Below are 23,040 nucleotides of genomic sequence, written 5' to 3'. Positions count from 1 at the left end.
CATATAGCACACATGTGGCAAACATAGTGAGCAGCATGGTAGCACACTAGTTAGCATAGTTGCTTCACAGTTCCAGGGTCCCAGGTTCGATTCCCAGCTTGGGTAACTGTCTGTGCGAAGTCTGCACGTTCTCCCCGTGTGTGCGTGGGTTTCCTCCGGGTGCTCCGGTTTCCCCCTCAATCCAAAAATGTGCAAGTTAGGTGGATTGGCCATGATAAATTGCCCTTATTGTCCAAAAAGGTTGGGTGGGGTTACTGGGTTACCAGGTTAGGGTGGAGGTGTGGGCTTGGGTAGGGTGCTCTTTCCAAGGGCTGGTGCAGACTCGATGGGCTGAATGGCCTCCTTCTGCACTGTAATGTCTGTAAATAAATACTGGGGTGTGGTAATACCAGGTATTGCAGTACCTGAGAGGTGAATGACCATTGGCTAGACCTAGGAGTCTACCATTGGCTAACGTACATAGCCCCGCCCTGAGAGGTGGGGTATAAGAACCCATGCCGTCCCAGCAGCCTTCACTTTCTGTATCGAAGCCGCTGGGTACAGTTCTAGCTGATTAAAGCCGATTAGATATGACTCCCCTTGTCTCGAGAGTTATTGATTGTGCATCATGGGGTAAATTATCTTCTCCTACCCATGAGGGGAAGTGAAAAATATGTTTTCATTGAGGAGGGAGGAGTGTAATAGCACCCTCTTGTGACCATTTGTGTAGGTGTGCATATAAACCAAAACTGAAATAAACCAGTTGGGTACAAGAATTCCAAGTGCTGGTTTTGCCCAGATGTCACAATTCTCATTTTAAAATGTCTCATGATTTGTGAAACAGTCGGATTGGCATTACGTTTAACGGTGGTAAGTCACTGCTAAAGTAAACACATTCGTTTGAGACAACAGCCTGATTTTATTTTTCCGGGTTGGTATTTTGTGGTGGGCGGAATGTGGCTGATTTTGCCGCAGAGTGCTGCAGGGAAAGGGGAGAACACCAATGCACGCGGGGTTTTCCTCGGAACCAACGTTGAGATGCGGGTGTTCGTGGGGACGCTGCAGCGGGAGGACCCGGGGGGGGGACGAGAGGGGGACGGCCCTGTCGCGATGGATGCTGGGTAGTTAACCTTTGCACGGGGAGAGGGGCTGTCGGATTACCTCCGTTTCCGGTTCCTCACCGTAATCCAAGCAAGGAGAGGGCAGCCGGCCTGATTGTTGTCACCGCACTGAGAGGAGTAATGACGAGTGACTGGAGTAGAGCAGCAGCCTGACACCAGCGGCAGGTGAGTGCGGCGCCCGGCATCAACAACTGGTCTCAGAGTCAGCCCCACAGCTTCCCGCTCCCTCTTTCCCCATTCCTGTGGTGCAGTGGAATAGAAATGTGAAAAAAGTTGGCCCTCCTCCTCACCGCTCCCCTCCCTCTGTACACATCGAGACTGCAAAGTTGGGACTTTGTAGTGATGCTGCCGCTATTCCTGCAGCGACCCGCAGTCAAGATGTCAGTCAGCCCTGGCATACAACTTGAGGGGCTGCTCTAACTGTGAAGCTTCTCCTTCAGGCGTGCGTGCTGGAAACATAGAGTAGGTGGATCATGAGATCAAGTAGCTTCTCTTGCTGATTATCCCAGTCTGATATTTTGGATCATACCAAGTCATGTTAATGTCATAGAATCCTTACAATCAAAAAGGAGACCATTCGGTCCATCGAGTGTGCACCGACAATCCGAAAGAGCATCTCGCCCAAGCTCACTCCACCGTACTATTCCCACCTAACCTTTGGCCACTGAGGGGCAATTTAGCATGGCCAATCCACCTAACCTACGCATCTTTAGACTGGGAGGAGACCCGGAAGAAACCCATGCAGGCGCAGGGAGATAGTGCAAACTCCACACAGTCACCCAGAGCCGGAATTGAGCTCAGGTCCCTGGTGCTGTGATGCATCAGTGCTAACCACTGTGCCACACTCTCGTCATAGTTCCAGTACAAGATGCAGGAGAGACCTCCTCTCCTGCCCCACCTGCATTGCCCCCAATTAGCACTATTTAAAGGGCTAATGATTGCTGTATTCAGTAGAGGCAATTGACATTCTTTTACTGGTGCAGAGTAAGCAGAACTACTGTGTTGATTGTTATTAGAGGGGTTTGGCAGGTTAGGGGGATTGGTCATGTTAAATTGCCCTTAGTGTCCAAAAAAGGGTGGGGTTATTGAGCTACGGGGATAGGGTCGATGCAGACTCGATGGGCCGAATGATCTCCTGCAATGTATGTTCTATAAGGGGCTGGATTTTCCGATTCTGGGGCTATGCCCCCACGCCGGCGTGGGAATGGTGTAAAACGGCCACCCATTCCCCGTTTTGCTGGGAGCTGGCATGTCGGCAGCGTAGAGTACCCGGCTCTAGCTGCCGATATGGAACGGAGAATTGCCAGGTCCGTGGCCACGCATGCGCATGGCGGTGGCCTGCAACGGCCGCGCCATGCTACATGGCGGAAGCCGCTCGTCTACCCGGCCCGCGAAGTATTGCCCCCCCCCCCCCCCCCCCCCTTGGCCGGCTCACGTGCCCCAGGCCACCCTACCACTGTGCCACCAGCCCCTATCAAGTCCCCCCCCTGCCCACGGATCGCCCCCCCCCCCCCAACTGTGGCGGCGCTGGACTGAGTCCGCAGCCGCCATGCCAAGTTCCCGACGGATGAGATCACGGGCGTCAGGCAGTACCCTGAGGCCATCAATTTGTGGCCGTTTTGGAGGGCTGGAGCATCGCGAAAGCGGCGCCGCCCCAGTTTGGTTGGGAACTGTAATTCTCTGGCCGAACGCGATTTCAGCGTTGACGACCGGAGAATCCAGCCCAAGCTCTTTAGAGAGCATTTCTTACTGCTCCTGCATGAGGTGGACTTGTATATGAGGCCGCTTCTGTTTCACCAAGCTGACTGAATTGTGCCACCTTGTGCAACTTTGCCACAGGATATGCAGTGGTTGTCACCCTAAACATCCACTGCAGCAGATCCTTCCAGTGGGAGTAGATGACATTGGCAACATATATCAATTCGTTATCAGTCACTGAACATAGGAACATAAGTAGTCAATTCAGTCCTTGGAGACAGCTCCGCCATTCAATCAGATCACGGCTAATCTCTTCCTGGTCTCAAATCCACCTCCGCCTGTTCCCCATATCCCTTTAACTCATTTAAAAAAAAATCAGAAATACATCTATCTCCTCTTGAAACCATTTAATGACTCAGATTCCACCACACTAAGGGGCAGCGAGTCCCACAAATTCACCCCGTTTGCAAGAAGTAGTTCCTCTTCATCTCGGTTCTAAACCTACCACCTCTCAACCTGTATGTGTGACCTCTCGTTCTAGATTGCCCTGAAAGGGGGAATATTTGGACTACGTTTACTTTATCAAACCCTTTTAGTATTTTATATATCTCGATCAGATTCCCTCTCATCCTTCTAAACTCCAGCGAGAATAAGCCCAAACTGTTTAATCTCTCCTCATGCGTCAACCCTTTCATCCCCAGAATCAATCTGGTGAACCTCCCTTGAACTGCCTCCAATGCCACCACATCGTTCCTCGAATAAGGAGACCAAAGGAAGATGGTTATGGGAGACCAATCAGCTCAGCCACAAGACACCACTCCAGGTGTTCCTTGGGGGTGACTATCCCAACCATCTTTGGATGCTTCATCAATGACCTCCCCTCTGTAATATAGTCAGAAGTGAGCATGTTGCTGATTAGGCTTTTGGGCTGCTAAGTAGCATTTGTAGTACTGGGCAGTGAGCATCTCCAAATAAAGGCTAACCATCTTCTCATGACTTTCAATTACATTACCATTGTAAAATCCACCGCTGTCAATATTCTGGGTCACTTGGTCAGGACTAAAAGGACCAACGACATGAATACTGTGGCTACAAAAAACAAGTCAGAGGCTGGCTATTCTTTGGTGAATTACTCACCAACTGACTCCCTAAAACCTTTCATAGGAACAGGAGTAGGCCAGTTAGCCTCTCAAGCCTATTTCTCCATTCAGTGATAAATGGTTGATTGAAACCATTTAATGACTCCGACACCACCGCATTGTGGGGCAGCTAGTTCCACAAATTCACTACCCTCTGCAAGAAGTAGTTCTCCATTTTAAATCTACTGCCTCTCAACCTGTATCTATGACCTCTCGTTCTAGATTGCCCCACAACGGGGAACATTTGGTTTACGTTTTCTTTATCAATCCCTCTTAGTATTTTATACACTGTTGAATCTTCAATAAGCAGAATGCATAGACAATGGTAGAAATTAAAAAACACGATTTATTCCAATACAGTTACAGTACTCCTCCACTTCTCTAAGGGTCTCCTTCCCCAACCTGCTTGTAGGCCAGGGTTTTTATTCAGCTGGGGTTTTCCTTGTAAGAGGAAACCCTGCCCCCTTCAAGGAGAAAGTCCTGCCTGCCTCCAAGGTGAAGTTCATATTCCGGCAAGGTCATGGGAAATCATATAATCCTGATCCTGGGACCTCCATTGGGGTTATAACATATACCTTGATCAGATCCCCTCTCATTATTCCAAACTCCAGAGAGTTTAAGTCCAAACTGTTCAATCTCTCCTCATACGTCAACTTTTTCATAGCCAGGGCAGCACGGTAGCGCAGTGGGTTAGCCCTGTTGCCTCATGGCGCCGAGGTCCCAGGTTCGATCCCGGCTCTGGGTCACTGTCCGTGTGGAGTTTGCACATTCTCCCCGTGTTTGCGTGGGTTTCGCCCCCACAACCCAAAGATGTGCAGGCTAGGTGGATTGGCCATGCTAAATTGCCCATTAATTGGAAAAAATTAATTGGGTACTCTAAAATGTTTTATTTTTTTTAACTTTTTCATGGTCAGAATCAATCTGGTGAACCTCTGAACTGCCTCCAATGCCACCACTTCCATCCTCAAATAAGGAGACCAAAACTGGACACACTACTCCAGATGTGGTCTCACCAACATCATATACCATAAGACATATGAGCAGAATTAGGCCACTTGGCCCATCGAGTCTGCTCCGCTATTCAATCATGGCTGATATGCAACAACACCTCTACTTTTATATGCCAGTCCTTTTGCAATAAATTCCATTTGCCTTTTTAATTACATGCTGTACCTGCATATTGGCTTTCAACGATTCCTGAACAATGCCACCCTGTTCCCTCTGCCCAGACGCATTTTGAATCTGCTTTCCATTTAGACAATAATTTGCCTTTCTATTTTTTCGGCTAAAATGGATGACCTCCCACTTGTCCACATTAAACTCCATCTGCCAAATTTTGGGCCAATCTCCTTGCCTATCTATATCCGTCTGTAAAATCTTTATCCTCTCTGCCTGCTTTCCCACCTATTTTAGCATCACCTGCAAATTTTGCTGTTACACTCTGTCCCTGCTTGCAGATCAATGAATATCAAACTTTCTCATTTGAATCTTGATCTTTTTTAAAAATCACTGAAGGCAGCAGTTAATATCAAAAATTGAAACTAAATTGTTGTATTTTTCAATTTGACATTTTTTAAAAAAGTTTACGGCTTTGCACATTTAGCTCTGTAACTTGGTTCCATCGGTGATCAGTTTAAAAACCAAATCATTACATGAATGTATTTTTCTGCGGTATTTTTGAGGAAATGCTGGTGTCATCAGAAAAATGTCTCAGTAAAGTTACTAAAGTGAATCGTGTGAGGGAGAGAGCTTGGTTACCATGCGTACTCAAACAGCAAGTTGGCTGAAGGGCTTTCAGTTAGTGACTGCATGCTTGGCACTGAAACTAATTAAAAGCTTGAATCATTAGATTCAGAGCTCGGATTTAAAATGAGATCACCAAAGTTGAAACCCTTAACCTCTGTTCAGAACTTTTAATGTGTCGCAAAACAAGCATGACTTAATTTTACTTAATTATTTACTTTTGTTTGACACTTTTACTGAGTTAACTTGGAACAAACAGTACAAGATATGTAGGCTGGGATTCTCTGCCGGCATGATTTGCTGCCCCATTAACGGAGAATCCCGCCGGCCGGTCAGGGCAGAAATGTGGCAGGGCGGAGAATCCTGCCCGTAGTCTCTGAAACTAGACAATTATTTCCTACTTTATATTCTATTGAAGCAACTCAATATTACAAGGTTCCATAGACATGACCTCACAGCAAAACAAAAATGCATTGGCTTGCTTCTGAGGTTGCAACTGAGATTGCTTTCAGTGAGCTTTTGAATATTTTTCATAGAATATATGTCACTGTGTCTTGTGTTCATTTGACGTATCCACATTTCTCAATGTCATTAAGTATGCATTCTTATTGGTTGTAAATTGACTGCAGATTTATTTTGTGCATAATTCCATCTAATTAATGCAGTTAATGGTCACTGAAAAATTATTTTATCTTTTATTTGTGTGTTGGTTGTTTTAAAAAGATAACAATGTTATTGCAGATTATTCTTTCTAGCAGCATAATCAATCACTTATTGTTGGTCAACTGGATAGGAAGACAATCTATTCCTAAACTCAGCAAATTCTGCTCTAATGCTGCTCGATCATACACAACAGTAGCTGAAGGTGACTTAGTTGGATTTATCCCTTCCACGATGCCTCCTGCCTCCGCCAACCTTTTTCTCTTTTATTGGTTCATGGATTATTATTGGCATTGTGACCCAATTTCTACTTCCACATGAGAAGGTGGAGATGACCTTCCATCTTGAACCGCTGCAGTCCATGCTACTGTACTGTTGGGAAGAAGCACCAGGACTTTGACCCAGCGATAGTGAAGGAATGGCAATATGGTTCCAAGTCAGGATGGTGTGTGACTTGGAGGGATACGCGCAGGTGGTGATGTTCCCATACATCAGCTGCTCTTTTTCTTCCAGGTAGAGGTCATGGGTTTCGGAGGTGTTGTCGAAGGAGCACTGGTAAGTTGCCGCAGTGCTTCTTGTAGATGGTGTACACTACTGCCACAAAAGGTGTAGGATTACAGTTCTGGTTATCCATACACCAAATCTCAGAATAAACATTAATAACATTAAACTAATGTTATTAACTAATGTGGCAGGGGGATGGGAACCAAATGAGGAGGTTAGTGGACAGAGATCTATGCTGGGACCACTGTTGTTTGTGATATACATAAATGATCTGGAGGAAGGCATAAGTGGTCTGATTAAGATTGGTGGAGTAGCAGATAGTGAAGGGGACTGTCAGAGAACGCAGCAAAATATAGATAGATTGGAGAGTTGGGCGGAGAAATGGCAGATGGAGTTCAATCCGGGCAAATGCGAGGTGATGCATTTTGGAAGATCCAATTCAAGAGCGAACTATACGGTAAATGAAAAAGCCCTGGGGAAAATTGATGTACAGAGAGATCTGGGTGTTCAGGTCGATAGAGTGGTCAAGAAGGCATATGGCATGCTTTCCTTCATCGGGAGGGGTATTGAGTACAAGAGTTGGCGAGTCATGTTACAGTTGTGTAAAACTTTGGTTCGGCCACATTTGGAATACTGCGTACAGTTCTGGTTGCCACATTACCAAAAGGATGTGGATGCTTTGGAGAGGATGCAGAGGAGGTTCACCAGGATGTTGCCTGGTATGGAGGGCGCTAGCTATGAAGAGAGGTTGAGTAGATTAGGATTATTTTCATGAGAAAGACGGAGGGTTGAGGGGGGGACCTCATTGAAGTCTACAAAATTATGAGAGGTATAGACAGGGTGGATAGCAAGAAGCTTTTTCCCAGAGTGGGGGACTCAATTACTAGGGGTCCACAAGTTCAAGGTGAGAGAGGAAAAGTTTCAGGGAGATATACGTGGAAAGTTCTTTACTCAGAGGGCATTGCCGGCGAAGGTGGTAGAGGCGGGCACGATAGCGTCATTTAAGATGTATCTAGACAGATACATGAATGGGCAGGGAGCAGAGGGATACAGATCCTTAGAAAATAGGTGACAGTTTTAGATAGGGGATCTGGATCGGCACAGGCTTGGAGGGCCGAAGGGCCTGTTCCTGTGCTGTAATTTTTCTTTGTTCTTTTGTTCTAACATGGGTGACCCATGTTGGGACTTCCAAGCCGTCTAAAGCTTTTTTCTTGGCCAACTGTTTGTAGTACCCCTTTTTCTTTAATACTTTCAAAAAGGGGTTTGTTGCTTAGTTTTTCATTCAGGTCAATTTTTGAAATTTATAACTCTCTTTACAGATTAATTTTAATAAATTTGAGAATTAAGTCCAAAAATGTTATAATCTTCAATTAGATCCTGAACTCCATTGGTTATCTTGGTATTGTTGGTCATTGTCTTCTAGCGAGCTGACGTACTCATCATCCTTTTTCCCCAGCCTGGTTGAAGCTTACTTGTGTCTGGTGACTCACGGGGCAGCACGGTAGCCTTGTGGATAGCACAATTGCTTCACAGCTCCAGGGTCCCAGGTTCGATTCCGGCTTGGGTCACTGTCTGTGCGGAGTCTGCACATCCTCCCCGTGTGTGCCTGGGTTTCCTCCGGGTGCTCCGGTTTCCTCCCACAGTCCAAAGATGTGCAGGTTAGGTGGATTGGCCATGATAAATTGCCCTTGGTGACCAAAATTGCCCTTAGTGTTGGGTGGGGTTACTGGGTTATGGGGATAGGGTGGCGGTGTTGACCTTGGGTAAGGTGCTCTTTCCAAGAGCCGGTGCAGGCTTGATGGGTCGAATGGCCTCTTTCTGCACTGTAAATTCTATGATAATCTATGAACCTTGTGCAAGTCTCTGTCGTGTTGGGTGTTCTGATGTACAAACGATCCAACAGGGCTGGAGATGGGGTAACTCAATTTTATTAACTACTTAACTGTAACAGCACACTGCTAACTTGGGTACGTGCATTACCAGCTAATCTGTGGACCCTGTCCTATTACTATCTGGGTGAGGCACTCAGCACATGGTGAATGTCTGAGTGGCAGGCTCTGAGCTCGGTGCTTTGAGCTGGCTGCTGCTGGAATGAGCGGGAACTGTAGTGTCCCCTGTTTTTATAGTGCGTGTGTTCTCACTGGTGATTGGCTGCGATGTTATGTGTGTGTTGGTTGGTCCTACTGTATGTCCATCGGTGTGTGTTTGATTGCACCATGATATGCTGATCTAAATATCATGACAGTCTCCTCCCTGCAGTACTCTCGAAAGTAGTGATATTATCTGAACTGTTGTCAGCGAGAGTCATATCAGGTTACAGATGAAGATTGCAGAGGCTTGGTATGACACACTCCTTTTATACTGAGGCTTCAGTGGTTAGCCAGGCAGCAATTCCTGGTTTCTGAAATGGGAGAGTTGATGTGAGGAAAGGAGGGGAGGGTTTGAAAGATACAAGTCACACCATCTGCAGCTTGCACCACATGCTGTATCACAGGGTGAGGTTAAGGTAGGATTTCAGAAGGAGATGAGGAAGAAATGTGCCATCTTAATGTTCTTGGCAATGCTGGATACAATGGACTCAGTTACAGCTAACCTTATGATGCAAGGCACCATCTTCTCTAGAGGGCTTAGGCAATGCAGTTTTCCTGTGTCCTGCTGGCTGGCTCCTTGTTGTTCTCTGAGGCTGTGTGTAAATCTGTCCTGCTAGAGAGAGGAAAGAATGTCAATGAATCAGTGAGCATGTTCAATTATGTTTGGGTAATGTGCCTGTCATGGCTGTGAGACTGGCAACAATGGTTGGTGTTTGAGGGTGTAGTGGAGCATCTGAATGTTAGGTGCGAGCTCAGTTGCTGGTGGGTGAATTATGGCCTGTAAAGCCTGGAGCACTCTGGGAGGATGGTGAGATGGTGGGTAGGAGATGTTATGTGAAAATACATTCACTGATCATTGAACTTCTTTTGTCACTGCTGTCAGGTCCTTGGGTGAAACACCAAGAATTGACCTCCCTGGCCACGTACGTGCTCTCCAATTCCCTTCTCATGGTGTGCCTTGAGGTTCTCCTGGCCCCCCTGTGGATACACAACATCTCTCTTTTCCACCTCCCATCACTAATGCTTATAATGTTACATTGGAAAACTTGGGAACCCCTCTCCCTTGCGTGTTGCCCATTTGCTTTGTTTTTTCTTTTAGCCAATGCTCTACAGAGAGTTATAGGAGCTCCTATTGCATGAGTTCTGGCTCTTCAAGAGGGCCGGCTGTCTTTAAGGTGTTTAGGCTAGCTAGCATATGTGCTAGCCACAAATGCTTCTGAACCAGTCAGCAGTGCAGGTTGTGCTCGACTGGAGGCTGACATCATTTTGATGAGGACCCAGCATGAAATTTGCATGCAGCTTGGACCAGCTACAGGGTGATCTCAGCTTGCTTTCTCCATGCCTGAAGACAGGCCTTCATTGAATTTTCCCCTGATAGTTTTGATTGGTCTTGAAATGTGAATGTCTGAGGAGGTGTTAGCAGTTTTATTTTCCTCAGGGATTTGTATTTTTTTCTACATTGGTGAAATCTGTTCTGTTAAATTTGTCGAGCTTTTTGTTTAAAATAGAGGATATGATTCCCTGGTAGAATACTGTGTACTCAATTGGGAGCGTAACGTACTAGATGTACAGGTACTTGCCAAATTCAACAAATCAGAGCATCTTCAAAGCTGTAATTTCTGGTAATAAATTTGCGAACAAAAACCATTATATTTACTATTATGAATAATGACAGTGCTGGCTTGAACTGGGATATGTTTTGCTGTCATTGTACGACAACAAATTCAGGTTGGAGAATAACAAACTGCATGCAACCCTTGCTGTGGTGATGAAGGTTTTCCGTAGAAGGATCATATGGATTCAACATTAAATCTATTTGTTTCTCCACAGAGATTGCTAGACCTGCTGAGTTTATCTAGTTTTTCTGTTTCTATTTCGGAATTCCAGCACCTGCAATATTTTGCTTTAATTTGTAGGTTTTCTTGGACTTGTTTTACTCTTGATAATCTTTAAACATTTATTTTTTTAATGTCTCTATTCTGTTTGACCTATTCGATCTGTTGAATTAAACACTGGCATACATTCAGTGCCCATAATTGCTCTGAATTACCCAGATTTTTTAAACTGAGAAATCAACCAAATGTTTCCCATTGTTTTCTAACTGAACTGACCTTTGCTATTGGTCTCCGACCTATTAGTTATTTTAGAACAAATTAGCCATTTCAACAACAGATTATAAGGATGGTACAAGAAGGTGTCAGTCAGAGGTTGAAAGTAATCACTTTTTAGCAAAACGAGGGTCACTTTTGCTTCTGTGTTGGGAATGCTTGCTAGGTGGAGAATTGTTTATTTCCCAGTTAGGACATCTTGGTGAACCAAGTTTGTTCTGTCATAGAATAGAATCTTAGAAAAGTTACAGCACAGAAGGAGGCTATTTGGCCCATCTTGTCCATGCCAGCCCGAGGACATCCAGGTGCCCTTTCTAATCCCACCTTCCTGCACCCGGTCCATAGCCCTGTAGCTTAGAGCACTTCAGGTGCAGATCCAGGTCCTTTATAAAAAGACTTCAGGGTCTCTGCCTCCACCACCAACTCGGGCAGCAAATTCCAGACTCCCACTACCCTCTGTGTAAAAACGTTCTTCCTCATGTCCCCTCTACACCTTCTGCCACTTATCTATGTCTCCTGGTTCTAGAATTCGCCATCAAGGGAAACCATTTTATCCTGTCCACTCTATCTCTTCCCCTCATAATTTTGCACACCTCAATTAAGTCGCCCTCAGCATTCTTTGTTCCAAGGAAAATAACCCCAACCTATCTAATCTCTCCTCATAGCTACACTTTTCTAGCCCTGGCAAAATTCTTGTAAACCTTCGCTGCACTCTCTCCAGAGCAATTACATCCTTCAAACATGTATGGTCTGGGATACATAATAATATCACATACAATTTTGTTTTCTAAATTATAATGTTTAGTGCACAGCAGTGGAATTGGACAACGGCCAAAAGCTATTGTTGACAAAGGATGCAAGAGTGTGTAACTTTAGAAAGAGGAGAATTCCAGGAGAGGAAGCTCTTTTCCGAGTTGGATTTTGAACAAAGTTCTGTTTTAACTGCTATAAGCAGAAATGAGACAATAGTGTGGGTAAAAATAATTGTATATCCCCTGAGAATTTCCTGTGCAGCATACAAAAAAACAGTCATGAGGCTGATATTTCAGTGCAGTACACAGGAAGTATTACAATGCCTTTTTTAAATGAGACATTAAACCAGCAGTAAGCAAACACTTTGACCAGAGCATTGCATGTGGGTTGGAGAATGTCCAAGAATCGAACAATTAAAATAGAGACAGCTTTGGGAAGCACGGTAGCATTGTGGATAGCACAATTGCTTCACAGCTCCAGGGTCCCAGGTTCGATTCCGGCTTGGGTCACTGTCGGGAGGCCGAGAGGCCTAATTCTCTCCTGTCTCATGCTCTTACGGTCTTAATTACTGATAAACTATTTACTTCCCTCACAATTAAGTCCGATGTGTTAAGGAAAACAAGTATTAAAACATTCAGACTTGTGCATTGAATGCACGGTGGCTGGCACTGCTGCCTCACAGGGCCAGGGACCCGGGTTCAATTCTGGCCTTGGATGACTGTGTAGAGTTTGCACTTACTCCCTGTGTCTACGTGAGCTTTCTCCGGGTGCTCTGGTTTCCTCCCACAGTCCAAAGATGTGCAGGTTCGGTGGATTGGCCATATCTTTTTATTAAAACAGTAAAAAATTATATACAAGGGCAAACGGTACAAACACTAATTTTGGTTGGAGAAATAGGGTACCCTCCCCTCAGTACCAATGTACGGGGAGGGGGGGTAGAATACTTGGATTATTAAAACAGTTCACAACACAGTTGTACAAAAAACAAATGGTACAAGCACTAAACTTTACACTGGAGTGACCAGATACCCTCGCCTCTGTACCAAAGGAAGGGGGGTGGGGAGGGACGGAGCCGGGGTGTTGGTAGAGGCCCAATAGGACACTGCATGAACTATCTACGGAGGCAGAAAAACAAAAGAACCTTCAATTATGATGTACCAGATTCCGGGAGTCCATGCTAAATTGCCCCTTAAGTGTTTAAAGATGTGTAGGTTGGGTGGGGTCATGGTGTCACGGGGAGTGGGTTTAGGTGGGTTACTCTTTCAGAAAGTCGGTGCAGACTCTGAGCCGAATGGTCTCTTCCTGCACTGTAGGAATTCTATGATTCAATATGCAGGCCTGAACATTGAATGTTTTTTCGCATTGTAGCCAGCTGCTGTCCTAACCAGAATCAATAACACTTCCAAGCAGGTGGATCCACCTGCTTTCTTCCCTATCCTTCTAATGATGCTGAAGGAAGCTATATGGAACTAGCTCAACTAACAGCATGTACCAGGGATACTGTGTACTGCATTGACAAATTAACACTGAAGAATGCCTTTATCCATGCAAATGGTTATACATCTATAACCTATTTTTAAACTCTTGTAATCCCTGCAGTGATATACTAAGATATGTATGATCGAAGATTTCCACAAGAAATCTTAGTGTTCTTTCAACAAATTCTTTCACCTCCATGGATAGATCCGAGCAAACTGGCACTGGCACCCATTCTCAAAGGTGGATGGGAAAACAGAAATCCCATGACAGCTGCAGCCCTATTGGTGGCACTTCTGTCCCACTTGAGAGCAAAAGTCGAGGTTGATGCACCAGTGCAGTGCTGAGAATGCGACACTGGTGAAGATGCCGTCTTTCAGATTCAAATACATGGTAAGGTGAGAACATCAAATGTGGTTTTGACTGTCATGTACAGTCCTGACTGACTGTACGTTTCTACATCAATTTTGAGGCTTTATTCTTTGTTTACTTAACCTTCTCTGGCTGCAACCCACTGTCCCTTCATATTATAATCATCAAAAAGGAAGAGACAAGTTTTTCATAAATTGCTCATCAGCATAATGGTGCAAACACACTGGCGGACCAGAAAATGCAAGGATATAACAGAAAGGGCCAACATAACAGAACATTTCTAACATTAAGATATCACTTTCAAGGAAAAATGCAATCCTAAAAAACTGGAAGAGTTTTTGTTTCTGTGAATGAAACTAAGTTCCCAAGGATCCACAAGGTGGCACAGAAAGCTTGTGTTTTTTGGATCCACTTGTGTATGCAAATAAACATCTTTTCTACAGAATTACAACAAATCTCACTTTTCATCCCCGTTAACTGACCAACATCTTCGCTCCTTATTGTGGATTTCCACAAGAATGACACCAGACTTTGATGCCATTTATAAGTAGGGGTGACAAAATGCTTTGTTCACATTAAACCAAGAGCGTGAAAAACGAGGTACATTGGTTTAATTATTGCAATGCATCATTATGATGGTATAATTATCATAATAGATTTTTTAATGTTTATTTGAAGTATCATAGTATCATATTATTTACAGTGCAGTAGGAGGCCATTCGGCCCATCGAGTCTGCACCGGCTCTTGGAAAGAGCACCCTACCCAAGGTCGACACCTCCACCCTATCCCCATAACCCAGTAACCCCACCCAACACTAAGGGCAATTTAGGACTCGAAGGACAATTTATCATGGCCAATACACCTAACCGGCACATCTTTGGACTGTGGGAGGAAACCGGAGCACCCGGAGGAAACCCACGCACACACGGGGAGTAAGTGCAAACTCTACACAGTCACCCAAGGCCAGAATTGAACCCGGGTCCCTGGCCCTGTGAGGCAGCAGTGCCAACCACCGTGCATTCAGTGCACAAGTCTGAATGTTTTAATACTTGTTTTCCTCAACACATCGGACTTAATTGTGAGGGAAGTAAATAGTTTATCAGTAATTAAGACCGTAAGAGCATGAGACATAGGAGAGAATTAGGCCTCTCGGCCCATCGAGTCTGCTCCGCCATTCAGTCATGGCTGATATTTTCTCATCCCCATTCTCCTGCCTTCTCCCGATAACCCCTGATCCCCTTATTAATCAAGAATCTATCTGTCTCTGTCTTAAAGACACTCAGTGAGTTGGCCTCCACAGCCTTCTGCAGCAAAGAGCTCCACAGATTCACCACCCTCTGGCTGAAGAAATTCTGTTTTAAAAGATTGTCCCTTTAGCCTGAGATGGTGTCCTCTGGTTCTAGTTTTTCCTACAGGTGGAAACATCCTCTCCACTCTACCCAGGCCTCGCAGTATCTTGTAAGTTTCAATAAGATCCCCTCTCATCCTTCTAAACTCCAACGAGTACAGACCCAGAGTCCTCAAACTTTCTTCATACGATATGTACTTCATTCCAGAGATCATTCTTGTGAACCTCTTCTGGACCCTTTCCAAGGCCAGCACATCCTTCCTTAGATATGGGGCCCAAAACTGCTCACAATACTCTAAACAGGGTCTGACCAGAGCCTTGTACAGCCTCAGAAGTACGGTCTTGTATTCTAGCCCTCTTGACGTGAATGCTAACATTGCATTAACTGCCGACTGAACCTGCACATTAACCTTAAGAGAATCGTGAACAAGGACTCCCAAGTCCCTTTGTGCTTCTGCTTTCTGACGCATTTCCCCATTTAGAAAATAGTCTATGCCTAAATTCCTCCTTCCAAAGTGCATAACCTCACACTTTTCCACATTGTATTTCATTTGCCACTTCATTGCCCACTCTCCTAGCTTGTCCAAGTCCTTCTGCAGCCCCCTTGCTTCCTCAATACTACCGTTCCTCTACAGATCTTTGTATCATCTGCAAACTTAGCAACAGTGCCTTCAGTACCTTCTTCCAGATCATTAATGTATATTGTAAAATGTCCTAGCACAGACCCCTGAGGCACACCACTAGTCACCGGCTGCCATCCTGAAAAAGACCCCTTTATCCCAACTCCCTGCCTTCTGCCAGTCAACCAATCCTCTATCCATGCCAGGATCTTACCCTTAACATCATGGGCTCTTAACTTATTTAACAGTCTCCTATGCGGCACCTTGTCAAAGGCCTTCTGGAAATCTAAATAAATCACATCCACTGGTTCTCCTTTGTCTAACTTCCTTGTTACCTCCTCAAAGAACTCTTAACAGATTTGTCAGACATGACCTCCCTTTGACAAAGCCGTGCTGACTCAGTCCTATTTTACCATGCACTTCCAAATACTCCGCGATCTCATCTTTAATAACAGACTCTAAAATCGTACCAATGACCGAAGTCAGGCTAACCGGCCTATAATTTACCGTCTTCTGCCTCCCTCCCTTCTTAAACAGTGGTGTTACATTAGCCACTTTCCAGTCCTCTGGGACCCTCCCTGCCTCCAGTGATTCCTGAAAGATCATCACTAATGCCTCCACAATTTCCTCAGCTATCTCTTTTAGGATCCTGGGGTGTAGTCCATCTGGTCCAGGTGACTTATCCACCTTCAAACCTTTCAGTTTCCCCAGAACCTTCTCCTTAGCAATTGTCACTGCACTCACCTCTGCCCCCTGGTTCTCCTGGAGCTCTGGCATCCCACTGGTGTCTTCCACCGTGAAGACTGATGCAAAGTAACTATTCAGTTTGTCTGCCATTTCTTTGTTTCCTATTATTACTTCTCCAGCCGCATTTACTAGTGGTCCAATGTCTATTTTTGCCTCTCTCTTACCTTTTATATATTGAAAAAAATCTCTTCCTATCTTCCTTTATGTTACTAGCTAGCTTGCACTCATACTTCACCTTCTTCCCCCTTATTGGGTTTTTAGTTGTCCTCTGCTCGCTTTTAAAGGCTTCCCTAACCTCAGGTTTCCCACTAATTCTCGCCACTTTGTATGCTTTTTCTTTAGCCTTTATGCTGTTCAACCGTATGATGCTAAGACCAAGTCATGGGATGAGCTTTTATCCCAGAATTCACTATAAAATCATATTGAGTTTCCATACATAGATTATACATTAACTAAGCTAAAATAAATAATTTAACATTGGTTTCTCTACCTTGAGGCTGAGATTCAGGGGCAGCACGGTAGCATAGTGGTTAGCACAACTGCTTCACAGCTCCTGGGTCCCAGGTTCGATTCCCGGCTTGGGCCACTGTCTGTGCGGAGTCTGCACGTTCTCCCCATGTTTTCGTGGGTTTCCTCCGGGTGCTCCGGTTTCCTCCCATAGTATAAAGATGTGCAGGTTAGGTGGATTGGCCATGCTAAATTGTCCTTTGTGTTGGGTGGGGTTACTGGGTTATGGGGATATGGTGGAGATGTGGGCCTGGTTCGGGTGCTCTTTCCAAGAGCCGGTGCAGATGGGCTGAATAGCCTCCTTCTGTACTGTAAATTCTATGATTCCCTGGGCATTGGCTGCCCCACATCCTAACCCCACTGCAATGTGTCTTATTGTGTTTCCTCCTGTAAGTGTGGGTACGAGACTGGCTTCGCCCGTGTCAACAAACAAACTGAGCACTTGCTATGTTATTAATTTCATTCTTTGCTTCCTATGTGGATGAAATGTCATTTCAACTTGTGGGTTACGTATAATAAGGTTCCAGTTTTCAGAGGGTGAGATCTTACTCCTTCATCCCTTATTTCATTATTATTCTTGGTCACTTTCATCCTCCAACCCTTGAGTGGGGTGATCTGTGCAGGGTGAAAATTAACTTCTTTGTTGTTTTTTTTAGATTCAAGTTTTTTCTTCACGTAACTTGTGTTAAATTCCATAATCTATTGTAACTTGAATGTGATCTCTGAATAATTAGATTGATACCCCTTTCTCTCTGACACTCCCCACTTGCAGATCACCTCACTAAATATCATTCAAAATAACATCATGCATGGACTTAAAATATTCTCCAGCTCTCCATATGCTTACACACTTCCTTGTTTGACTTTACCAGTAAAATGTGATCCTTGATTAGAGTCCATTTGAACAGGCACTCCCCATCTTGGTATGATTTCTCCTGATAGTATTTTTGCTACGGTCAAGACAGAGCAGTTCCAAGTGGGGAATGATTTACCCTTTCACTTTAATTTTGCTCATTTTGATAGGTATCAGTGTGTTTGATTCTATCTCAATTGTTTTAAAAATCAGTTTCTCTACGCAGTATGTGTAAATGCCTTGTCACTTAATGGTGTTGTTTCACTCTATTGACCCCATTGACCATATCATGCCATGTTGTTTGCCAAGTAGTGTTCATGCATGGGACTTGCTCTTCAATGCATAATGGCAAGGCATTTCAAACACTTGAAAGGGTCTATTTTGAACCGGTTTCCTGCCTATTAGTTACTTCACACGTAGCTCATCTGCACACATATACAATGCCCCAAATGTCATGCCACACATTCTTGATCTTTTATCAAAAGATCTCAAAAGTCGTTGCTTATCTCTCCACGTATGTCACTTGGGGTGTGGCCAGAGTCTCAAACTTCGTTCTCTTAAAAAAAAAGGACATACACAAGGACACGCGTATACCATATATAAATATATACATAATTAATGCCAGATTGAAATATTCCATTTAATTGTACGCAATATAGCAATTCCCATTTGCTGTTTTGTTTTCCTGTCAATCGTCTATTCTTAATTACTCAATCCTATCTCAATCATAGGGCAGCACGTGGCACAGTGGTTAGCACTGGGATTGCGGCACTGAGGACCTGGTTTCGAATCTCGGCCCTGGGTCACTGTCCGTGTGGAGTTACACATTGTCCCCATGTCTGCGTGGGTTTCATCCCCACAACCCAAAGATGTGCAGGTTGGGTGGATTGGCCATGCTAAATTGCCCCTTAATTGGAAAAAAAATAATTGGGTACTCTAAATTTATTAAATAAAATTAAAAACATCCTATCCCAATCATGAGCCCTGGAGCAATCATGCAGTCCAATAAAATATCTTCATTTTTAAATCAGAAATCAAACATTTCCATTTGATTCCAAGCAGTTACGTATTTTGATTACTTTTTCTTGTCTTGACTCACATTTTATTTAAGGAACCTTGCTAAACTACATTGCTTTTTCACATCTGAGAGTTGTCCCAAATTCTGGGTAAAATAGTTTATCTTCACGCCCTCCTAAACCTCCCGCCCCTGATCTTGAACTTGAATCCCCCCATACCTGATCCTTCAACTAAGAAGAACAGCTGCTCACTATCCACCCTGTCCATGCCTCTCATAATCTTGTACTTGTCGAGCAGATCGGCCTTCAATCTCTTTTGCTCCAGCGAAAACAACCCTAACCTAGCCAACCTCTCTTCATAAGTTAAATGTTTCATCCCAGGCAACATCCGTATGAATTTCCTACATCAGAACATAATATCTAGGAGCAGGAGTCAGCCATCTGGCCCCTCAAGCCTGCTCTGCCATTCAATAAGATCATGGCTGATCTTTTTGTGGACTCGCTCCACTTATCCGCCCGCTCACCGTAACCCTTAATTCCTTGACTGTTCAAAAATCTATCTACCTTTGCCTTAAAAACATTTAACGAGGTCACCTCAACTGCTTCACTGGGCAGGGAATTCCACAGATTCACAACCCTTTGGGTGAAGAAATTCCTCCTTAACTCAGTCCTAAATCTGTTCCTGCTTATTTTGAGGCTATGCCCCCTAGTTCTAGTTTCACCTGCCAGTGGAAACCACCTCCCTGCTTCTATCTTATCTCTTCCTATCATAATTTTATGTGTTTCTCTAAGATGCCCTCTCATTCTTCTAAATTCAAATGAGTATAGTCCCAGTCTACTCAATCCCTCCTCATAAACTCATCCTCTCAACTCCGGAATCAACCTTGTGAATCTCCTCTGCACCCCCTCCAGTGCCCATACATCCTTTCTCAAGTAAGGAGACCAAAACTGTACACAGTACTCCAGGTGTGGCCTCACCAGCATCCTATACAGCTGCAACATAACCTCCTTGTTTATAAACTCCATCCCTCCAGCAATGAAGGACCAAAGATCATGTGCCTTCTTAATTAGCTACTGCACCTGCAAACCAACCTTTTGCGATTCATGCACAAGGACCCAGGTCCATCTGCACAGCAGCATGCTGCAATTTTTTGCCATTTAAATAATAGTCCATTTTGCTGTTATTCCTACCAAAATGGATGACCTCACATTTACCAACATTGAACTCCATCTGCCAGACCCTTGCCCATGCATTTAAACTATCTATATCCCTCTGCAGACTTTGTGTCCTCTGCACACTTGGCAGAGGACACAATAAAAAAAAAAATTATTCTCCTTTTTCACATTTTCTCCCAAATTTACACCCAACAACAATAAACAATAATCAGCAACAAATATGTCAATCCCCATATCAATAACAATGATCCCATCCTCCCACCAAACCCCAGACATTAGCCCGCAGGTTTACATAAACAAATGACAAAAAGGAATCAGGAATCACCCATAGTCACCCACAGCCCCCCCTCACCCCAACCCTCCCACCCATTCCCCCCCCCCCCAAACTAATGTTCGATGTTATCCAGTTCTTGAAAGTGCATAATGAATAATGCCCATGAATTTTAGAACCCCTCCATCCTTCCCCTCAGTTCAAACTTAACCTTCTCAACAGTCAAGAATTCCAACAGGTCCCCCCGCCACACCAGGGCACAGGGTGGAGAGGCTGCTCTCCATCCCAACAGGGTCCGCCTTCGGGCGATCAACGAGGCGAAGGCTACGATACCTGCCTCCGCACCCGTTTCCAACTGGCTCGTCCGACACCCCGAATATGGCCTCCCGGGGACCAGGGTCCAGTTTCACGTGCACCACCTTGGAAATTACCCTAAAAACCTCCTTCCAGTAATCCTCTAGCTTTGGACAGGACCAAAACATTTGAACCTGATTAGCGCCGCCGCAACACTCACACACATCTTCTACTCCTTCAAAGAATCGGCTCATCCTCGCCCTCGTGAGGTGTGCTCTGTATACCACCTTCAGCTGTATCAGCCCCAACCTCGTGCACGAGGTGGAGGCATTTACTCTCCGGAGCACCTCACACGAGAACCCCTCCTCCATAATCTCTCCCAACTGTTCCTCCCACTTTGCTTTGATCCCTTCCAGTGGTGCCTTCTCCTCTTCTAAAATAGCTCCGTAAACCCTGCCCCCAACCCAAAGTGTTGGCAAAACTGCCTCCAAATTCTTAATGAAGCTATTATTATCGGACTCGTTGAGTATTTCCCCGGGGCTATCGGGAGAGGCGCTGTTGCTAGTGCTTTCAGTCCCGACCCCCTGCACAAACTCTCCTCCATTGTGACCCACTGGGAATCAACCCCTCTGACCCAGTTCCGCACCTTCTCCACATTCGCCACCCAGTAGTAGTACATCAGGTTCGGGAGACCCAAACCCCCTGCCTGCCTTCCCCTCTGTAGCAGCACCTTTCTCACTCTGGCCACCTTCCCTCCCCATATGAACGAGGTAATCCTTCCCTCAATCTCTCTGAAAAAAGCCTTTGGCAGGAAAATCGGTAGGCATTGAAAAATAAACCGAAATCGTGGCAACACATTCATTTTAACCGCCTGTACCCGGCCCGCCAGTGACAGAGGGAGACCATCCCACCTTGCCAGATCAGCTTTCACTCTCCCCACCAAACTAGAGATGTTGTACCTGCGAAGCCCCCCCCCCCCTCACTCCCGGGCAACCTGCACCCCCAGGTACCTAAAGTGAGCCCCTGCCCCACAGAATGGCAGCCGCCCCACCCCTTCCCCCACCCCCGGCCGAGACTCCACAAAATACTCACTCTTGTCTAGATTTAGCTTGTACCCCGAGAAAGACCCAAATACTCGAAGCAGCTCCAGTATTCCCCCTATCGACACACTCGGCTCCGACACGTATAACAGCCAGTCGTCGGCATATTAGGACACCCTATGCTCTATCTCTCTCTCTCTCTCTCTCTCTTCTCTCCCCCCCCCCCCCCCCCGCGCACTATTTGGCTCTACCACTCATCTTAGTGTCATCTGTGAACTTTGACACTTTTATAATTGGTCCCCAACTTCAAATCACCAATGTAAATTGTAAACAATTACGGTCCCAACACTGATCCCTGAGGCACACCACTAGCCACTGATTGTCAACCAGCAAAACACTCATTTATCCCTACTCTTTGCTTTCTGTTGGTTAACCAATCCTCTATCCATGCTAGTACATTACCCTTAACTCCATGCACCTTTTACCTTATGCAGCAGCCTTTTGTGCGGCACCTTGTCGAATGCCTTCTGGAAATCCAGATACACCACATCCACCGGCTCCCCGTGGTCCACCCCGCTTGTAATGTCCTCAAAGAATTCCAGTAAATTAGTTAAACATGACCTGCCTTTCATGAACCCATGCTGTGTCTGCCCAATGGGACAATTTCTATCCAGATCTCTCGCTATCTCTTCCTTGATGATAGACTCAAGCATTTTTCCCACTACAGAAGTTAAGCTAACTGGCCTATAATTATCTGTGTTTTGTCTACCTCCTTTTTTAAACAATGGCGACACATTTGCTGTTTTCCAATCTGCCGGAACCACCCCAGAGACCAGCGAATTGGGTAAATTACCATAAGCGCATTTGCTATTTCCCCCGCCAACTCTTTCAGTACCCTGGGAGGCATTCCATCAGGGCCAGGAGACTTATCTACCTTTAACCCCATTAGTTTGCCCAACATTACCTCCTTAGTGATAATCGTTTCTAGGTCCTCACCTGCCGTAGCCTCCTTGCCACCAATTATTGCCATGTTATTTGTGTCTTCCACTGTGACACTAGCACAGTCCACATTGTCGACACTAGCAACAGCGCTGCTTCCATTTGCCCAGGGGAGGTACTGGGGGAGGGGGTCCAGTGGTGGTGACCATGCTGAAAATATGGAGGCAGTTTCGGCAGCACTTTAAGTTGGGGGCAGGGCCGAAGTTGATGCCGTTTCGAGGGAAACATGGATTTGAGCCTGGGAGGATGGATGCAAGGTTTCGGGGATGGGAGGAGCGAGGGGTGGCGGAAATAAAGGATCTGTTTACAAGGTTGGAGGAGTTGGGAGTGAAGTTTGGGTTCCTGCGAGGGGAGGCTTTTGGCTGCATGCAGCTGCAGGATTTTGTGAAAAATGGCTGCCCTGGGCCGCATGGTGGCCCAGTAGTTAGCATGGCTGCCTCACTGCGCTGAGGACCTGGGTTCGATCCCGGCCCCGGCTCACCATTTTTGTGCAGTTTGCACATTCTCCCCGTGTTTGCGTGGGTC

General features: G+C 45.4%; 1 protein-coding gene across 7 annotated transcripts in view; it reads left to right on the top strand.

Annotated features, from left to right (window-relative positions):
* The first annotated feature begins 667 nt into the window (after window positions 1–667).
* The window catches only part of dop1a (DOP1 leucine zipper like protein A), a 431,858-nt gene continuing 409,485 nt past the window's right edge, over window positions 668–23,040 (top strand). For 3 of the 7 annotated variants that reach the window (XM_072502737.1, XM_072502731.1, XM_072502726.1), the window contains exon 1: window positions 698–849. In XM_072502737.1, the coding sequence (XP_072358838.1) occupies window positions 808–849 (42 nt within the window). In that variant the 5' untranslated portion in view covers window positions 698–807. Of the gene's footprint in view, window positions 850–1,101; window positions 1,266–23,040 lie in introns of those variants that run through there. The other 4 variants (XM_072502754.1, XM_072502743.1, XM_072502761.1 and 1 more) reach the window with 4 other exon arrangements.

The sequence above is a fragment of the Scyliorhinus torazame genome, chromosome 1 (assembly GCF_047496885.1).
Source record: "Scyliorhinus torazame isolate Kashiwa2021f chromosome 1, sScyTor2.1, whole genome shotgun sequence".
NCBI lineage: Eukaryota > Metazoa > Chordata > Chondrichthyes > Carcharhiniformes > Scyliorhinidae > Scyliorhinus > Scyliorhinus torazame.
This window is presented reverse-complemented; position numbering and strand designations above follow the sequence as displayed.